Source organism: Arachis ipaensis, chromosome B10, assembly GCF_000816755.2.
Source record: "Arachis ipaensis cultivar K30076 chromosome B10, Araip1.1, whole genome shotgun sequence".
Lineage (NCBI taxonomy): Eukaryota > Viridiplantae > Streptophyta > Magnoliopsida > Fabales > Fabaceae > Arachis > Arachis ipaensis.
Window position 1 is genome coordinate 111726131 of NC_029794.2, and position 1470 is coordinate 111727600.

The following is a 1470-nucleotide window of genomic DNA, read 5'->3' on the forward strand; positions in this document are numbered from 1 at the left end:
TCGACAGCATATAAATTATTATCTTTATTTTAAGTAGTTACTTTATTAGTTAAGAATCTAGTTTAATTTTATATGAATAATGTGATCAGGAGAAAAAGTAGTGAGCAACACTGCACGGTTTGTTGTGATAATATGGGTATTTGTGGTGCTGATTTTGACTCAGAGTTACACAGCAAATTTATCATCACTACTAACAGTGGAGCAACTTCGACCAACAGTGACCAATGTAAATGATCTAATAAAGTATAGAACACGTGTTGGGTACCATACAGGTTCTTTTGTTCGTGGGATCTTGCTCAACCTTGGTTTCAAGGATTTTCAGCTCATAACTTATAATTCCACAGCACAATGTGATGATCTTCTCAGCAGAGGCAGTCAAAACGGTGGAATTGCTGCTGCATTTGATGAAATTCCTTACATTAGGATTCTTCTTGGAACCTATTGCTCTAAGTATACCATGGTGGACCCCACATTTAAAACCGATGGCTTTGGCTTTGTAAGTTACGTACATTATTTTGAATAAACATCTATCAGAATTAATCTTTAAAAATTTAATAGACAATATTTTGATTTTTAAGATTTTTTAAAAATTAGACTTATTGAATAGACTGATTTTTCTTTGTTTTAATTATTTAAATATAGATTTAATTTGATTACGAGGGTTACAAATGTATATATAGGTATTCCCAAAAAGTTCTCCTCTGGTGGGTGATGTATCAAGGGCAATTCTGAAAGTAACTGAAGATCCAAGAATGAAAGAAATAGAGAGTGCATGGTTTGAGAAGCGAAGTAGTTGCCAGCAAGAAGATGCATCAGTGTCTTCTTCTAATAGTCTTGGCCTAGACAGCTTCTGGGGCCTATTTCTCATTGCTGCATTGGCTTCCATTTCAGCACTCCTCATCTTTGCAGTTACATTCTTGTATGATCATAGACATCAATGGTGGTTCATCAATAATGATTATTCAACATGGAAGACTCGAATCCGCATCTTGCTGAGAATCTTCGACCAGAGAGACCCTAGGTCTCAAAGATTCAGGAGCGGTGGTACTGATTCAGTTAAGGAAGAAGATAGACACAATTATGATCAAAATAGCAGCACCATTGGTCGTCATCATCATCATCTTCATGATCATAGCTTAGATGCTGCTTCCACCTACACAGAATCCAGCTTCTCCTTTCAAGGATCACCTTGTGAAGACAGCAATAGTGATCATAATAATAATGTAGAGCAAAATAATTTGCGTAGTCAACCATCTCAACAAGAAAACTGATGCAATTACTTCATTTAATTTGTTATTATTAATTAATTAGACGTAAGATTAATATATATAGTTTGTGTTATGTTTTTAATAAGTAATTCCAATATTTAATTAGGGCCATCTGGTTCGATTTTTGTATTTGTACAGAGACGATTCCGATTTACCTAACCATCTAGAAATGGCAAGCTAAGACCCGGTCTCTTTAACTACT

General features: G+C 34.8%; 1 protein-coding gene across 1 annotated transcript in view; it reads left to right on the plus strand.

Moving 5' to 3' along the window:
• The window catches only part of LOC107624548 (glutamate receptor 2.1), a 6275-nt gene extending 4811 nt beyond the window's left edge, over positions 1 to 1464 (plus strand). Inside the window, exons 4-5 of the mRNA XM_016327049.2 lie at positions 90 to 496; positions 681 to 1464. Coding sequence (XP_016182535.1) covers positions 90 to 496; positions 681 to 1271 — 998 coding nt within the window. The 3' untranslated portion in view covers positions 1272 to 1464. The remainder of the gene's footprint in view (positions 1 to 89; positions 497 to 680) is intronic.